General features: G+C 39.7%; 1 protein-coding gene across 1 annotated transcript in view; it reads right to left on the minus strand.

The window, feature by feature from the left end:
• Positions 1–17,404, minus strand: part of DYM (dymeclin) — a gene marked incomplete at its 3' end in the record, with an annotated part of 99,800 nt that overhangs the window by 5,267 nt on the left and 77,129 nt on the right. Inside the window, exons 9-10 of the mRNA XM_010021850.1 lie at positions 13,415–13,593; positions 7,488–7,613 (exon numbers count right to left, since the gene is read on the minus strand). Coding sequence (XP_010020152.1) covers positions 7,488–7,613; positions 13,415–13,593 — 305 coding nt within the window. The remainder of the gene's footprint in view (positions 1–7,487; positions 7,614–13,414; positions 13,594–17,404) is intronic.

The raw sequence follows: 17,404 nt of genomic DNA on the forward strand, positions 1-17,404 counted from the left end.
TAAAAGGAAAAAAGAATTTTTTTAAAGGAAGCATTCTCACAGGACTCCTCCTCCAAGCAGCCACCACCTTCACATCACTGATTTTCCCATCTCTCCCCTCAGCTTGATGGTGCCCAGGACACACATCAAGGCATTTGCTTCTCAATTACTCCACTGCAGAGCGTCCCAAGCTGTGCTCTGCAACAGTACTGTGGCTGTTCCCCGCATCTGCGACAGCAGTAGTGCTGGCAAAAATCAGGGTATTATTTAACACAAGGCTTTGGGAGATATTATATTTCCCTTAGTATCATGTAGGATCCTACTGTAAGGAATACTTAATACTCAAGACATAATTACACGTACATTTTATCAAAACTCTTAGTTAATAGATGCTAAAGCAAAATCCAAGTGAAAAAAAAAAAGAATCTTACGAAGTTTATTCTAGACAAGGGTAATACTTTATAAGTACTATTTTAAAAATGCCTCTTTTGTGTGGTGGTTTGGTTTTTATTAAAAACATTGTTTAACCTTCCATGCTCTGCATATTCCACATGCATACATATTTCCTTCCCTTACCTCCCACCCTCATTTTTACCTTCACTGTGTGCCTTGTACTTTCACAGTACAAGAGACATTTGAAACAGCATCCCAATTATGATTCATCAAACTCTCTCCTCCCTCACTTTATTCCTAGCATACCTGAAAGCCTCTCTTTAATTAAGTATTTCAGGGAAGATTTCATTTGTCTGTGCTGAAAGATCTTTTCTGATGAACCTCCTAAAAAGGAGGAACCTCCTAAAAGGATTCTTACCCATTTATGCTTTGGAAAATCATGCATACAAAGGCCTACGCAACAAGAGGTACATCCCAAATATCATTACAGACTAGATACTCTACAATGACAAAAAAAGGCACAGCCACTTAAGACATACTTGGTAGGTTCAGGAAATTCATGTTAGTAGGAGAGCTGATGCAGTTTGAGTCAGAAGTCATTTCTGTACCATACATGAAGAGACAAAATACAAGATCAGATCATTAAAATAAAACGTGAAAAAAGTATCTCCATCATCAGATGCTAGCTAATCCCTGAGTTTTTGTCAGAGCCTTCCTGTTTCCCACAAGGAGCTAAAGTGAAGCCAACGACTAACCTACAGAAGGGAAAACCACCATTTAATAGTAGTGAAGCGCTGGCTAGGGTGACAAACATCCTCAGCAACAGGCTCAAGTGTGACAATTTCTGGTAAACATCTTTTCCTAAAAGCATAGAAAAATCAGAATATGGGGAAGAGGGAAAGACTTTAGAGGTATTTAAGGAAGAATGGTCAAAGCTGAGGAACAAATAGGAAACATGAAATCACTACATGAAAGGTTTCCACATATAGCAGGCTATGACTGGATGCGGAAACAAGTATAATTCCTGGTTGTAACAAGTCACTAATACTATTTTAAGACAAAGTGGTGATGGTCTAAATGAAAGCAAGTCATCCAAGGAGTTTCAGTTGGACATCTGGTCAGGATGGACAACACAGACGATTAACAGGAACAGCTCGAAAGCCAGAAAAATCCACATGTTATTTTCACGAAACAGGCAACAAAAAGTTAAAAAGCTGTTAGTTGAGTAATTAATGGATTATGCATATGAAATTCACTGCAAGAAGATACTCTGCTAGAGAAGAACTTAATCATCCTGAGGCTGCTAAACATAAACATATGATCACATATAGCAAGTTAGTGGGTTATTTCACAACTGCAAAATGCTAAATGAAGTGTAGACAGTCACTTTGGTTGCAATTAATTGTGATTTCTTAAAAACAGTTTATGTGGAATTGTGACTATGTGAATATATCTGTTTTCAAGAGAAGATTTTCTATAAGGAAATAAATGAACCACTTTGACAACAAAGTGTCAAACCTGAGGATCTGAACCTTCCAGAAGAAAAATACACTGTTTTTTTTAAGCATCGTGTGATCACTGTGTAATGTTTATAATACATAAATATTAACAGGATAAGCTGTGATTGCGTATTTCATATCCAGAAACTTCTGAACACTTACGTTATTGAAAATGTACCATACCCTTTAAAACAAAATATAACTATGAAAATGGGTAGTATAGAATACTATTTGTTTTGACATAATGCACAATGTTAATCCAAACCATTAGTACATAAAGGCACGTATTTCCAGATGCTTATTGAAAAGAATTTCACTCACTTTGCTCTAAAACAATACCCAAAGAGTGGGTATTTTCCCCCTGCCTGAGACAAAATACACTTACCACAACAAAAAAGATCAACTTACTGATTAAACCTCTAATAAGCCATTTCTTAGAGATTCTCATTTGCAAGTGAAATAGCAAAGCAACCTTCTCCCACAACTAAATTGAGGCCCATGTTTCTCCCTACCCCTTTTGGTGCTATTTTGTGGGGCACATCTGTGTACTCCACCAACCAAAGTGTGAGTTCCTTGATTCACACTGTGATGGAACTCAGAAGCCTCAGGTCCCACCATGTGCTCTCTCACAAGGGATGTCTCCACAGGAAATGAAAAATGAGACTGAAAAAAGTCAGGTAACCTCTAGTAACATCTTTCTCATACATCTATGGCTCCCTGTGTTATGCACAAGTTGTTACCCTTTCTGTTTTAACTCCCTGTGGCTCATTCCCAGCTCCTTGCCCTCCCACACCACATTCCTCTCAGATCTTTCTCTTCCCAGCTTCTGCTTCCCCCAGTCACCTTGCCTATTCCAGTCTCTCATCAAAAACAAGTCTGACTTGACCTTCTCCAGCATTTTGACTTTGTTCATATCCTGCCTCTTTTCTCAATTCTTTGCTCAGCAATCCCAAATCTTACCCGTTTCTTGTTTATTTTGTCTTTCTCCCCCCAACTCCACCCATCCCATGTTCCTTGTGCAGCCAGCCACAGACTCTTCCCAATTTCTCCTAACCACAGTCATGTCAAGGCCAGGTTGGATGCAGCTTTGAGCAACCTGCTCTAGTGGAAGGTGTCCCTGCCTGGGGCAGGGGGTGGAAATGGATGAGCTTTAGGGTCCCTTCAACCCAAACCAGTCTGGGATTCCATGTCAGGGGTCCTGTTCCTTCACACTGTATTCATCAGAGATGCAGATGTGGCGCTTAGGGACATGGTTTAGTGGTGGACTTGGCAGCATTAGATTTACAGCTGGACTCAATCTTAAAGGTCTTTTCCATCATAAATGATTCTACGAGGCTTCAACTATTGCCAGGCAGCAACAGAAGCATCGCTGGGAGCACAGGCCAATCCCACAGGAGCTGGAAGCAGCATCTACACAAGCTTCAGCTTGTCCCTTTGCAGCTCAACTGATACATGATCACTGAGCAGGGGAGGATGCAAACAGCTCACCTGGCTCTGGGAGCAGCAAAATGAGAATATTCAGTCACGACAGACATCAGGCTACCTCTGACTATGCATCTGCTGTGCAAATGGAAACAGACTGCTTAAAAACAGAGGCTTATTATTTGGCTAAATTTAGTCAGATTATCGGCAGCAGGGCCCTAGCACAAAGGCCACCTGACGCATTTCAAATGTCTAATGAAAAACATGAAGTTATCAGAGCCTGTTAGAGGACATGCTGACATCTTTAACCATGGACAAGCATGTCCATGTCCTAATCTAACTCCATAAATGGCCAGTGGTTCACACTTGAACTTTAGAAACACCAACCATGGAAAATTACATTCACTGAGACAACCATGCCTTGTAATAGTCCAATCCAAACCACAACAACACCCAAAACTCAAAGCTAAAATGTCACCTACCAGTCCCTATCACCTCAACTCTCCTCTTCCCCACACTGAAGATAGCAACCACAGCAGGCAGGCAATGAAATGCTTGTTTAAAAGATCAACAGCAGCCATCACCAATGCTCCCATGGGCTCAGGTTGCAGAAGCACAAAACAAAGATTATCTTAAATTTCAGAGTCATCTGCCTGAACTCGGTGCCCCAGTTGAACAGCCTCACTGGTTTGCTTATAATATTAACAAGGGAAAAAGTTAAAACAACAAGTTCAGACCTGGGGCAGTCTTGCAAGAATAATTAAAAATTAAAATGTCTTGCTTAATTACTCTTTTTAACACCAGGTTCCTGGACACCTACAACTGAGGGTGCCAGAGCTGCAGATGCAAAGAACAGGAACTCAGTTCTATATATACCGAGCACTGAGATTCTCAGTTTCCCATAACTTTGCTTGCACGGTATTTGTAACACAATAAAAATAAACACAGTTAAATTGTGACTTACAATCTATCACTGTTTACTACAGCATAAAGTACTATAGTAGGACTATAGGTCACTGCTACATAAAGTATTATATGATGTTATTTTGACATCTGATTTCATTTCACTTAGTTTCATAAATCAAAGAAACATCAGCAATACTTCTTCCCTTCAGGGAATTCTTGCATTTACTCATTTACTGTGTTGTTATTATTGTTATTACTGAATGAAATTGAGCTCTGTGTGGTTACAGGGACCTTACTCCACTAAGCCAAATGCAGGAACGGGACCTATGGTTCCAATTGTATTTTCCAGGCAGTTAAGACAAAAAAATGCTTCAGCAGTCAGAAAGAGTTTCTGTGGTTTCCTGAGTTCTTTGCCAATCAGAATAATCACAAGATTTATAAAACTGTGCTTACTAAAATTAATCTTTAAAATCAATAAATAAATGTGGGTTAAATACCACAAAGGAAAATAGCCCATAAATGGACTGTACAGTCATGCTTCTCATAAGAACAGTATGCAGGATACACAGCAGCAGAGAGAAAAACAGGTTGATCTAAAATACATCAAGCCTTTTTTATTTCATACTTTACCCAAGTGATGGGGAGAAAAATAAATCCTGCTGTAATTGCTAAAATCTGATAAATATTTGTAGGGAGTAAGAGTTTCATTCCAGATGTGCCACTGATGCTAGATATTCACAGTTTACAGAAATAACTATACAGTTTCACTAACTCCCTTCATTTTGCTGTCCTGTAATACACTGTCACCCTTTTGGAGACTTAAGAAAGTATGAGACCAATTTCTTTCTTTATACTGTCCTTTTTGAATAGTAAGTTGGTCATTCATTCCTGGAAACATCCATTTAAGTAATTAAAAAAGATGAGGGACAGGAAGTGATTTATCAGTATGATTTTTAATCCTTTTCCCTCAAAGCAGAGCACTAACTACACTTATCCCCATCATGGGACCTGTAGGAACTCACTACTCATACAGCCATTTCCCAACAGTTCATGATCTGTGAGCAGTTGTATTTTGATATCCACATCCTTCTGTAACATCCTTCAGGAATCGAGTAGATGAAGTGATCTAGAAGGTAACTTTATTTTTTTTTTTTTAGTATTATGTGTTTTTTTTTCTATAAATAAGGAATCCTTTCTATAAGGAATACTTAAGAGTTGGTATCACAGTCATCAGCTCTTCTCTGTCACAGTTTATTTAGGTGGCTTTCAGAGTACAGTTTAAGATCTGAGCAACGGGAGACCTACTTCTCCTTGGCGGCATCCCATCCACCTGCATGACACAAAGAATAAGCGCATGGAGCAAGAAAAAGCCTTCAAATTCAGTAAGAAAAGCATTGCAAGGACAGAAAAACAAACTGCTTTGCCTCCAAGTTTGCTCTCTCCTTTGGCATGAAGGCATTTCAGATAATGGAGAAAAGGCTAAGAGGAAGAATAGTAAGGAATAGAGGAGGGCAGGATGAAGAATTAAGAATATGCTACATCTACCCTCTTCAGCTTTGCAGCACTCCATCCACTAAGTTTCCATTTTCACAGCTTTTTCTGTAGTAGGGCTTACAGGAGATGTTCACATAGACAATCCTGAAGGGTCATCACTCCACACACACCTCTCACCTACTTAAGAAGCAGAACCAGCAAAACTCTGGCCATATTAATGGTACTATTGAATGGATGCTTCTCACCAGACACTATGGAGTGGGAAAACACAACCAAAGAGTAAAAGAAAGAAGCAGTTAGTGAAAATCTGAAGAAAAATCAAAGATTAAATTGAGAAAAAACTGGAAGAAGCAAAGGCAGGACTGAAAAAAAACCAACAAACAGTGCAGGGTAAAAGGAACAAGGTGGGGTTTGGTTTTGTTTTATTTAAAATAGAGGTAGTAAACTAATACCCACATGGCACGGAAAACACTACAAATACTGGCAGGGCTAGCTGCAAAGGCAAGAATAAACTGGACAAGAAAACTTGATTTATGTTTTCATTCAACATCTGGATTCTCATTAACAAATTTCAGGGAAATCTTCCACTTCTACTTATCCGGTAAGGAATTTATTGAAAGATCATGTGTGAAGCCTTTAAAATGAATGAAGAATGAAGAGACTGACGAGTGAAACTTTGTCTGCTGGACTCTGATGCTCAACAAGCTCAATTCATGAAAGAAGTTAAATGACTTAGTGATACAGAACCCCAAAATACATATCACATATGTACACGGTGCGGATGTACAGGTTTGAGGCACGTGAAATTGAGGCAGGAGAAAGCACCAGGTAAATGTTGTTTCAGTTATCGCATGGTTACTATAGGTGTTCCTCCTAAAAACCACTTCCTCAAAGGTACTCCCAGGAAATTCAGTATCAACATCATCTCTTCTTGCTTTCTGCATATAAAGCTATAGGAAACAATCTGAAATTTCTGAGAGTAAATACTGTAAGTAATTACTGTACATGCCAGTTCTCCCTAAAAGAGGCTGGAAATTTAACTAAGAGTTCTGTTTAGATACCTTGAAACCTGCTTCCAGGTTTCTGCATTTCATTAATTTCACATAACCCCAAAAGAGAATTCCCATGTCCCGGTCAAAAAAATCAAATAAAAATCAGTGCAGATATCTTCAGCATTATCCTAGCTTTAGAAGCTAGGAAACTAGAATGTCATAGTCCAAACACAGATGGTTGAGGCCCATCAAAGCTAGTCCAAATTTGGATCATATTATATGTTCAACATAAAATAGATATTAATCTAGCAGAAAGACAGAAAAAGAAATGCCAAGTAAGGAAGTAACCTTCAGTCTGGAAAATAAAATTCCAACTAGAAGCTCCTCTCGGCTGCATCAAACTGGTTAAGAAAAGTTTTTCAAGAGAAATAAGAAAGTTTTTCTGTGTTTTTTTCTCTCATTTAGCCCCTCCACTTTCATGGCAAACACTCAGCATCTTTGAGGCAGCTGCCTGACTATTATTACATTAATTTGCAACAGGAAACACAAAAAAAAGACAGAAAAAGAGGTATACAGAGCACCTCCTCTACAAGAGGGAAAGCGTTTGTTCACTCTGGAAAGTTTTGAAATGATTCTTCTAACTTATGGTTAGTCCTCATGAAAGAAATATGTATATGTCACCAAATTTGGATGAACACATACATGTCTGCTGAGGAAACAGATATATCAATATATCTCTATAAAAGTGAAGATTTAAACCATTTTTAGAGCTGAAGAATTATTTACCAAGACAACAACTCACCACTTCATGAATGGATCGGTTGAAGCCATCATCCTCTGTAAGGATCAGCAGAATGATCAGAGCCATGTAAACATGGTGTGAATTCCTTTCTTCAACATGATACAGAATCTCAAGAATTGGCAGAACCTTTAGGGAAGAAAAAATGTGTGTATTAGTTTAGTCTTCAAATACCTCACACAATAAAAAGAGGAGACTCTAAACCTCCCGTGTATTACCCTGCCCTTAACAACATCATACCAATTCCTCCTTCTTGAAATAACCACCCCCAAATAGTGACGTACAATGTTCAAACACCTTCCATCTGTTTCATTCTGTCTCCACAAGAGAGTCTAAACAAATTCTTTCTTGTGGTCAGACATGGAATTTCAATTCCTAATAAATGAGATTTCCAGCCATACCAGTTACCATGGGCTCTGAAAGCTTTAGTTCCCCTGTAGGCCATGTGGAAAATACAATTATTAAACAAGATTTTTACCAGTTGAAGGAGGAAAACAATTGCTTCTAACCATTTGTGCTCCCACAAGCCTGGTCTGAAGACTTTCCTCATCAAACATAGCCAAGCATAATGGAGCTGAGGTGCACAGAGGCATTTTGAGACCTGAAACTCAAAACCCACTTCGGTGTGTGGAGATAATCCCAGAAAAGAACCAGTTTGGGTTGGATTAAGACTAGGAAAGGCCTGTTTTTCTAATTCTAGATAATACGCAGCCAAAGAGAACTGACATTATGATGAGAGTTCAGCCTAAGGTCTTGCAACATTTCCACCAGGATGAACGGCTTAAGCCAAAGACTTGCAATAATAATGAAAATGAGACTTCATTGCAACAGCAAGCATACCTGAATGCTAGTCTAAAGTTAATCCAGATGCAAACGTTGTCTCGCTACCAACTGAAAATTAGCTTTCCACTGGCTTAGGACAATGTGGCTTCCCTGGGCTGTAGAAACAGGCCTAAATCACAAAATACCCTGGAAAAAGGAACTGAAGAAAACTCTCAATTCCAAGATAGCGGATGAGATGCAGAATTTGTTCCAAGAAGCTTCTAGACACCTAAAGAGTTGCTGTTTCTCAAAACAGGCCGAGTGCAGCAGGATGAATCATGTTAAACCTATTCTGGTGATCAGCCAGGACACCAAGTCCTTCACAGGCCTCTGAAGTTACCAAAATGTTCTCTTACAATCAACCAGTCCCCAAACAGTTGGAACATATTAAAACACACAACAGTTTCTATTAAAACCAATGAGATTGATCTAAATGCTGCAGGCCACAAAATCTTTTGACAGATGCTTTGTCCAGGGTCAACACAATACCACAACAAAAGCAGAGGGAAAGAAATATTTATACATTGCAATCATCCTTCCATTTCAAAGGATCCTTCACAAGCTTCTCTCTCCAGATGAAACTGGAGATGATGTCTTTGTATTTTGTGAATATAGGTCTTGACAGTAAAGACCACGTTTTCCCTGGAATACCTACATAGCATATATAGCAAATAACATTAGTCCTTTTTCGTGGATAGGGGAAAAGCGAGACAAACATCACTGCACTAGTCCACTCTTCAAATCGTTTCTATCACTATATTGCACATAGCTTTACACTGCATAAGCTCAAACTCATTTCCAAGTCCCAGCATTATGGTAAGCAGCATACAGCAGGAAACAATAGAAAACTACCAAAGAATTGCATTTACAACTTGACTTTCTCAAGGTAACCAGTGGAACAAGTTCTTAGTTTTCAAGTCAGGTTCCAAACAGCTGTGTTTGTTAGTTTTTACAGCTTCTCAGAATTGAATATTCTGCCTTACAAAGTACATGCCTTGCAGTCCTTCAATGTAACAGTCTGGTTAAGGCTAAATAATACTACCCAAAGAACTCTGGCAAAACATACTCCTTCAGAACAGCCCAGCATCTCTCCTCAGTCCATGCACATTAATACTAGGTCAAACTCTAGCTGAAAAACTGCATTCGTGTTCCTCAAGCACTCCAAGTCCTAAAAGTGTGTTGCTACAATGACATTAAAAAAGGCTATCTGGATTCTGACATTGAGACATTACAGGTATTTCCACATGAGCCAATAATGTTGAAATACTCTTACTAAAATTTCATGCTAGCTACTGAAATCACTCCTACTCTGAAGAGAGATTTGGCTCTCCAAATCTCTCTATTCAATGTTCCTGCCCCCAAAACACCTTGAAAGCTTTCAAAACTTCTTCTTCCCACCTCTACTCGCCTGGTCACAGTTTCCTTTCCACTCCCTCTCCCAGACTTCTCTCCATGCACATACCTGATCAAACTGAAGAAGGCAAATGGCATCTTAACTCTCTATACCTGCCATTTCCAGATGAAAAGAGAATTGATTCAGACAGTGACCCTTACTCCTTCAAACGCTTCTTCCTTTGCATATTGATTGCTGAGGTACCGACACCTTTAGGACAAGTATTAATGTTCTCTAAACAAAAATTACCTCCTAAGCCACCACTTCAATAAGAATGAGGATATAAGGTTAAAATTTTAATTGTATGAAAGACTGTTTAGAATTGTAACCAAAAAACATTTCTACACCTTATGTTAAGCACATGCATTAAAACTTTTATATGCCATCTTATGCAATGGCATTGTCCAGCCATGTACTGAGAAGACAACTACCACTTCTTTTTGTATTGCTGGCCTTTTTATTCATAGTCATTAAACTCTCATGACTGGGCTACTTCTAATACTCCTCCATCAGGAGCAGCTTTTAACTGGCTAGACACAGCCACCATTGAAAAAACGCAGGTAAAAACAGACACTGAAAATTGCAGGTGCTATATTCGGTCCAAGCTCAGGAACAGTTTCCCAAGCAAAGAGTTTTAAAATAGCTTGTCTTTAGTATACAACAAAATACAAGACCACATAGCCACAAGAGCAACCTGCTTAAGCCAAATAATACCACAGGAAAAAATACTGCTGTACCATGGGTTGATATAAATACATCAGCATATACATTATTTCAGTCCAGTCATTGAGCAGCAATGAAACGCCAACTCAGCAGCCAAAGCAAACACAATCAATAGAAAAAGCTCATTTCTATAAGCAGGTATCTCACTGGTATTTTTACCTGCAATATGGGTGTTAACTGCTCTTCCAAACAGAAAAGGGCACATCATTCTCTCATCCACAGACCACGACAGACAGCTTATAAAAAAATTTGCCAACTGCCCCTATTCCAGCAGTCCCACTATTTCCTGGAGAATCACTGGAAGTACTTTCAGTGAGACAACCAAATTCCAGATGTGAACATCCCTAACAGCACCAGGTATTTAACCCAGTTATTTTATGAAATGATACAAAGTGACATGCTATAAGCTATGGAAGACACAAAACCACCCTATTCATTCTACAAAGCAGACTTACTAAAGAGCAAAAAAGATGCGCTGCCTTACTAATGACAAAACACTATAAACCGTAACAGAATCTACCTGTGTCAGTTGTTTATTTACTTATAACAGACAGAGGTAGATTCATAGACGAAGTAGGAATTAAGCTGAGACACTATCTAGTATAACAGTTACGAAAAAACATGCTGATTCAATTTACAGATTAAACTGAAGTTACAAAAGAGCAAAGACGCATTTCAAAAACCCCTAGGAAATGTCACAGAACATCTGCTAGTGATGCTTCCTGGGCACCAAAACTGAGAAGAATTAAAATAGGGGAAAACACAACAAACGTGGTGCACTGTGTGCAGTGAAACAGGAACAACCCACAAACCCTTAGGTAAGCACTCAGCTGACTGCTGATGTGATATCCCATATGCCATGGATTCTTACACTTCTCCCACCTGCCTGTGTACAAAGAGGTCGCTGACTTGTGCCACGTTGCTCCAGCAAGTCATCCACCCTCATTCAAAGATAGCCCTACTGAGCACAGGTTTGCCTCTGAATTCATTACCTTAACTGTTTTCCTCTCATCCCTCTAAGTTGTGGGGTTCAACCTTCAGGCTTTAGCTCTCACCACACTTCTCTGCAAGCGGAGAATCCTTTCTGTTCAAGGCTTTCCCCTTGCAAAGGCACATACACATCCTGATGCTTCTCAAGCTCTTTTCTGATCAACTGAGCCGAGTCAGCTTTCATTGTCAGTTTTATTGTTAACTTTAAAGGGGAAAAAAAAAAAGTTTCTCTACACTCTCCCTGTTTTTCAATAGCCTGTAAGTATTTTATGAAGTATGGTAGTACACCACCAGCACAGTACACAGCGTGTTAGCACCACTCCTACCGTTGCCATACAGGGAAGGAAATAACCAGCTCCATTACTCCTGTCCCTTCTTCTCATTTAAAAGCCCAAGACTGAATTAGCCTTTTTCACCGCAGGATTGTAATTGGGAGATCATGAGCTCTCTCCCCATTAACCCTCCCACCCCCCAATCTTTATTGTGTCTGGCTCAGCCTGCACTACTAAGCAATTAAAACTGCTCTTCTCAGTCAGCCACTGCTCATTCTTATCTACTACCCACTACAAATGAGAGTACTGGACAAAGATGTCAGTAATGTGTCAGTAGTGATCACGGGAAGCAACAGTATGCATGAAGGGCAAAAGAAGATCAGAGAGTTTCAAATTATGGAATTAAAAAAATAAATACTGCTGAGTTCTCAGTCATGGTTTTCCAAATTTTCTCAGCTTTTCCCAAAAGCTGTTTAATGTTGCCAATTATCTCCATGATTCTGGGATTTTTTGATTATTTTTTTTTCTGAAGGAGAGTAAAGATAGATAATACATAAAAATAAACCCACATTGCAGAGCATCTGTGTACCTGCATCTGGAGTTGTTTTGACACACGCATATCATGATTTTACTGCAAGTTTTCCAAGATATCTGACATCAGATTATAAAACAATGCACACACCTAACCTTTATTTCTCTAAAGTAAATTGATCTGGTTAGCAGCTGTGAAACTTGTCATATCACATACTAACAGCCCAGAAAATTAAATATGACCATTTAATTACAGAATTCATGCAAAACGACCCAGCCCTCACCTAGATAATCTGCAGCTCCTGAACACAGGAGTTCAGTCTTGAATCAATTCAGTATCAACCATCTCACTTGAGTTTGCCAACAGTGGCGTCTATCAACTCTGATTTTAGCAATACATCTGCTGGGACTTGGACCGAAACCAAACTCATTCCATATTGCCATCAAGCAGGCAAGGGATCTAATTATCTGGCAAGATTTCAAATATTAAAATGGAAAGGGTTCTCTATTCCGTTACCAATTCCCCTAGACAGCCATTATCTTATTAAAGGAATGCTTTTTAATAAGTAAGATTTGTTAAAGTGGTTTGTGACATTACTGAAGTGGGGAGCAGAAGCTAATTTATAACCTACAAAAACTGTACCAGGTGTCTGTAATATTGGCCATTAACCACAATCCTATTTAAAGCAGCTAAAAACTCACTACAGTTGCATTTCTATAAAATCTGTCAGCTGCTCCTTGAGGAGTTTCAGCCTTAGGTCAACCCCTGTAAGACATTTGGCGTGTTAGTCAAGTTACAGCTCATTTTGTTAACTATGATCCCTACATGCACACGGTAACTTTTTGGCATGAATATCCAAAGAAGAAAGATTTAATAATGAGTGGAATGATACCTGCTACCAGTTTCTTCACATTGTGTGCAGAGGCCAGCATGTTTGACATGGATCAGAAAGAGAAAGAGGGCCTCAAAGACAGCTTGGTAGCTCTACCAGTACTGTCTTTTACTGCAGTAACATGTTTAGCATCCTGCTCCTGTCATAATCAAAGGGAACAGTTCTAGTTCTGAGCTAGAACTGGTGAGTAAGTGAACAAGAACCTACTGCCCTCACCACAGAACAGGGCACACTGGCAGCTGGTGACACCCAAGCTCCCAGGACAAGCCCCTCCTGTGAGCCCATGGTAAGCAAAACAATACTTACAAGATTTTCTATGTCCGTTCGTGCCAACACGTATGTCCGTACGTTGCCATTTTGATGCAGAAGCATGTATAAAAGAAGAGTCGCTTGATCAGATTTCTGCTGCTCACACAAAGCTGTGTATAAGCTGTTAAAATTAATCTGGAAAGCATGTGGATTTGATGATGAAAAAGCAGTGCTATCTGAAATATAGAAAGAAAGAAAAACCATTTACCATTCAGCTATTTGTTCTACAAAAATCTAAAAATACTTTGTATTTACAAAATACAAACCAGCATTTTATACAGATACCACAGACAGGAGGAAACAAAAATCATCCATGGCTCCTATCACCTATGGTCATAAACATTAACAGGGTCTCATGAAGTTGTGCCAAAAAAGCTGAGGTTGTCCTCCCACATGAGCTCCATTAACAGCCCCATATCTGCACAAGACACTCATCTTCTTTCATAAAGCTATTCTCTTCTTCCAAATGGCTTCCTTAGTTAGAAAGTGATTTAAAATCCCAGGAGCTGCCTCAAGGAGGGCAGCTACAGTGTCTTCTCTGGAACTGCTGGACTGATCACAGAATCAATCCCAGACTGGTTTGTGTTGGAAAGGACCTCAAAGTTCCCCCATCTCCAACCGCTGCCACGGGCAGGGACACCTTCCACTAGAGCAGGTTGCTCCAAGCCCCTGTGTCCAACCTGGCCTTGAACACTGCCAGGGATGGGGCAGCCACAGCTTCTCTGGGCACCCTGTGCCAGCGCCTCACCATCCTGATGATGGCTCTAAACCTGCAACCCAAACTACCAGGTTTTGTTCACTGGCATCTCCTTGTCATTTTTTGGCACAAAGGGCAAATGTACACAGCTCAAGACTATCAGTATATTGTCAGTGAAACACAGGTATTGTCAGGACTTCAAAGAAGCATGTGTGGTGGGAAGTTGTGGGTTAAGTGATTTAAAACACCACATCACACAGTCTAACACCCCTCAAAGTAACAGCAGTTTGTTCATGTTCACAACATAGTCTGTGCCAGAGCTGGAAATGAGAATAAAACATATTTTTGTTCTCAGAAGCTTTTCACAGGAAGCTTTACCAATTTCAACAAAAATGTCCATCAGCACAGAACTCTAACATCTAGCAATTTCCAGTGGAAATGGAAAAAGCTAGAACGACAGTTGATGCACGCATACTCGTGTCAGAAAGCCAGGCTCATGTCCTCATTCAGCCTCCCAAACTTCCCCAGTCAGAAATTTTGCCTTTGCTTTCCTAATAAAACAAAAAAACCACCCACCCAAACCTTTCAGAATACAAGATTTTGTTCCAGTGCAGAGCAGGTACATTTCTCAACTCTCAAAAAGCTTCACAGAAATTTATATAAAGCATTTTCCTCTCCAGCTCTTTTAAAAAACATCCAACCAAAACATGTATTGTCTGAGATGATACATGAAGTAGGACAATTATGCCCTTTTGGGCTGATTTATTTCAGCATTCTGGCAACTGCCTATCTTTTCTATGCACACAAATAAACTATGCATACGGAAAAATTACAGCAATTTCATGGCAAGATGATATTCTGGGAACAATAGCAGTTTGGATTTTCAAGTGTACTGAAGAGGTAGACTTAAAAATTTCCGTATTACTATAAGCAATTTCCAAAGTTGAAGAATTTAACTGAAATTCCTTAGTTCCCACTGTAACAGACTACAGAGTTCTGAACTGTTTATCATTTATTAAAAGTGCATTAACTTAGGGAAGTGCATAAACTTAGGAAAGTATGACAATACTACTCCTCCTCCTGCACAGTGATTTGTGGACAGACAGGATTGTAAGGAAAGGAAGGAAAGACTCAGATGAATAAAGGAAAACAACAATGCAAATTTAAAAAGCAGCATTTTTACAAGCTATTTTACAGCCAACAGTATTGTGACAGCCGAGGTAATCAGCAGCAACACTTGTTTTTCATCCAAATCTTCCATTTTCCTCAAATCCTGAAGGATTTCTCAGATGTTGTAGACTGCATGACCACAGAGGACAGTGAGAACAGCGTCACCACACGTGTGCCCATGGGCAGCAACTGTGAGCCATCACAAATTTGGCTCTTAAATGAATACTTCCATGGTTTCTTACCAAACTTTTATACTCTCCCAGGGAAATATCTATACTGGTACTGATCACACAAACACTCCCTACACCCCCTGAAATGCGGGTGTCTTGCTTTCACCTTCCTTTTTAGCGGACTAAAGGTTTCTAATAGCTCTCAGCATGGAAGGCTGTGGTAGTTGTCACTTGTTTTGAACATCTCCACCCTCTTTGGAAGGAAGAAGTGTTGGAAGACCTGCAGGAGCCCCACAGGAGCCCTGGCTCCCACTGGGTTTCTGGGGGCCCGCTGGATTCAGCATGCCAGGGAGCCACTGCTTCTCTTGGCCTGGGTGAGGAGTGACGGCTCCAGCCATTCAGCTGCACTCAGCAGGAGGCTCTGGAGCAAATCCTCCTCCTTCCTGCGGGAGCTGGGAGGCGCTGCCACACACACAGAGCTGAGACACAGCCCATCAGTGGTGGAAACCCTGCCTCTGCCCCAGAACGATGTACCAATGAGGCAGAGGAGAGACCAAACCCTGCCTGTTCTGAACTGATCCTCATGGTGATGATGGACCAATTGGTTTAAAAACATCTCACTTCAGGTGAGTATTTCTCTTTTCTAGGGAAAATTTGGATGTAGACAGCAATCTCAGATCAAGTCAACGTGCTCTCTTAAGCAGCAACTTGATGCCACAGTTCATTAGCTGAAGAGTGTCTGTTGACTTTCAGGCTTCACTTCTGTGGATGTTCAAACCGTCCCACTTGTAATTACAGCTCTTTACTCTCTGCTTTATTAAAGGATAGTCAAAAATTGTAAGAAAAAAATCCTAAGCAGTGTTAAAGAAACTTAAGAGCAACAGCAGCACATCCTGTATTATTCTACAGAACATTAAACTGACCAACAGAAAAACTAAATTATTCTAGATCATGTAGAATAACTATCCTGAATTTTATTAGTTTTGTCCCAATTAAGTTATATATAAACTACTTAACCAAAAAAGCCAGTTTTCATTTTATAGTCACATACTATAGATCATTCTGACAGTAATCAGCCTTCCTTTCTCATATCATTCTCCTCTTACCAGTCCCTCAGAATGTTCACAAGAATCAAATTTAAGCTCATTTATATGAGTATTGCTAGTGGAAACAAGTTTATGGAAAACAATAAATCATTCTATAAACGTACACATCAAGAGAAAATATGGCCTTTCATGCTGCTTTTGACATAAAGTTCTTTTAAAATTTTAGGATACATGTATAACAGTTCTAATAGTCTATAATGATGCACGTATGACAATGTATGACATTACTAGTAACTGAAGAGATAAAACAAAGTCAATCAAAATAAAATATTCACAGAAGTTTGCAGTTTAAAAAAAACAGAACAAACCAAAACTTTATCAAGCATTTAATCTCAGTTGCCTGTAAACAGTATCCAATAAATCAAAGGAGCACTTCAGGACTAAGAATTCTTCTTGTGAGAACAATCCTCCATCCTCATAACCCCAAAGAATTTCAGAGGTAAAGGTGAATGAATTTAGAGCTCAACCTGCTAAAAAACTTAACGGTTAAAGGAATATAAAAACTCCCCCAAAATAAAGTGAGCAACTCAGAAGTACTGATGTGGTTCCACATGTTACCGTGCAGCACCAGAGCCGTGCTGAGTAGCTCTATGCATGCTGTCAAGCTGCATATAGCCAAAGAAAGGTAAAACTCCATGCTAAAACTTGGAGATTCAAGTGTGTGGGTAAGGTATATATGGAAAGCAGCCCACTGCCTGCAAGCTGAGCTATCTAGGTAGTCCCAACCTGTGCTACAACATAACTATGTCCCAAAAGCAAGACCCTCTGCAGCAGGCCACTGCGAGGCAGTAAGCAATACACCTGCAGTGACTCAATATATGGACTGGAACCTGCTTCAAGAAAC

The sequence above is a fragment of the Nestor notabilis genome, unplaced genomic scaffold (genome assembly GCF_000696875.1).
Source record: "Nestor notabilis isolate BGI_N333 unplaced genomic scaffold, ASM69687v1 scaffold5699, whole genome shotgun sequence".
Classification (NCBI taxonomy): Eukaryota; Metazoa; Chordata; class Aves; order Psittaciformes; family Psittacidae; genus Nestor; species Nestor notabilis.